At 41.9% G+C, this 1,134-nt stretch overlaps 1 protein-coding gene across 1 annotated transcript in view; it reads right to left on the bottom strand.

The window, feature by feature from the left end:
• Positions 1–957, bottom strand: part of LOC111673614 (disks large homolog 4-like) — a 31,991-nt gene extending 31,034 nt beyond the window's left edge. The window contains exon 1 of the mRNA XM_087169923.1: positions 939–957. Within this exon, the coding sequence (XP_087026049.1) occupies positions 939–957 (19 nt within the window). The remainder of the gene's footprint in view (positions 1–938) is intronic.
• Between the last annotated feature and the right edge of the window lie 177 nt (positions 958–1,134).

Below are 1,134 nucleotides of genomic sequence, written 5' to 3'. Positions count from 1 at the left end.
ACTCTACTGGACTCTACTGAACTCTACTGGACTCTACTGAACTCTACTGGACTCTACTGAACTCTACTGGACTGTATCATGGCTGAATGTGTCCAGCAGAGAACGTTACGTCTTTATGAAATATTTGGGTCTAGAAACCTGGTTCCTTCTCTCAGAGCTAACTGCTAACATGCTAACAGTGTTGATTTATGTATAAATCAACAATGTTAGCATCTTAGTATGATGATCATGTGATTATGGTCATTATGACGAGCTGCTGACGTTTATTGTTGTTTTTGTTATTATTATTAATATTATGATCATTATTATTAATAATAACATTATTATTATCATTATTATGACGAGGTGCTGATGTTTTGGTTCACACACCTTCTTCCTGCCGTGACCTGTTGAACATGAACACGTGAACTGTCTGTTTCTGTCACTTCTTCTTCTGTGGTGTCAGAACGACGACAGTCCAGGAAGTGATGACGGTACATCTACTCTCTGCTCTCAAGTTCAGCAACAACATGTTTCATAAACGACGTGAACGACCAACAAACACCACAGAAGAAGAACAGTTCTGTTCATCATGTGATCAGCCTCGACCCAGAGACTCAGGGTTAAAATCACTGTATCACATAGTCATCAATAGTGATCAGTAGTGATCAGTAGTATTAATAACAGCACAGTAGAGTCTGGGTCACATGACGCAGCCTGAGGAACAGTGACATCACTCTGAGGTGAAACCAGTGAAGAAGAGGAGATATGTGACTCTATGATAACTCAGCAACAGGTCAAAGGTCAGAAAGAAGACTGAAGAGACGAGACAAACTAAACAGAGCATACACACACACACACACACACGCACACACACACACATACACACACACATACACACACACACACACACACATACACAGTAAGAAACAGTGAAACAGTTGAAAACAGTATCTCACCTTCTCTCTTCAGCGGCATGTCGTCTCTCTCTGATCCACACAAATCCTCTTTAGGGATTTTACAAATACTCAGGGCATGCTGGGTAATGCAGTCCTAATCCCACCACTACCATCAATCCACACAGATTATACACACACACTGAAGCCCCGCCCCCTCCAGCTTCAGACCACATGACAGGACACACACACACACACA

This window comes from Seriola lalandi, unplaced genomic scaffold (genome assembly GCF_002814215.2).
Source record: "Seriola lalandi dorsalis isolate HSWRI2012SDOR001 ecotype SW California unplaced genomic scaffold, Sedor1 jcf7180002054922, whole genome shotgun sequence".
NCBI classification, from domain to species: domain Eukaryota; kingdom Metazoa; phylum Chordata; class Actinopteri; order Carangiformes; family Carangidae; genus Seriola; species Seriola lalandi.
This window is presented reverse-complemented; position numbering and strand designations above follow the sequence as displayed.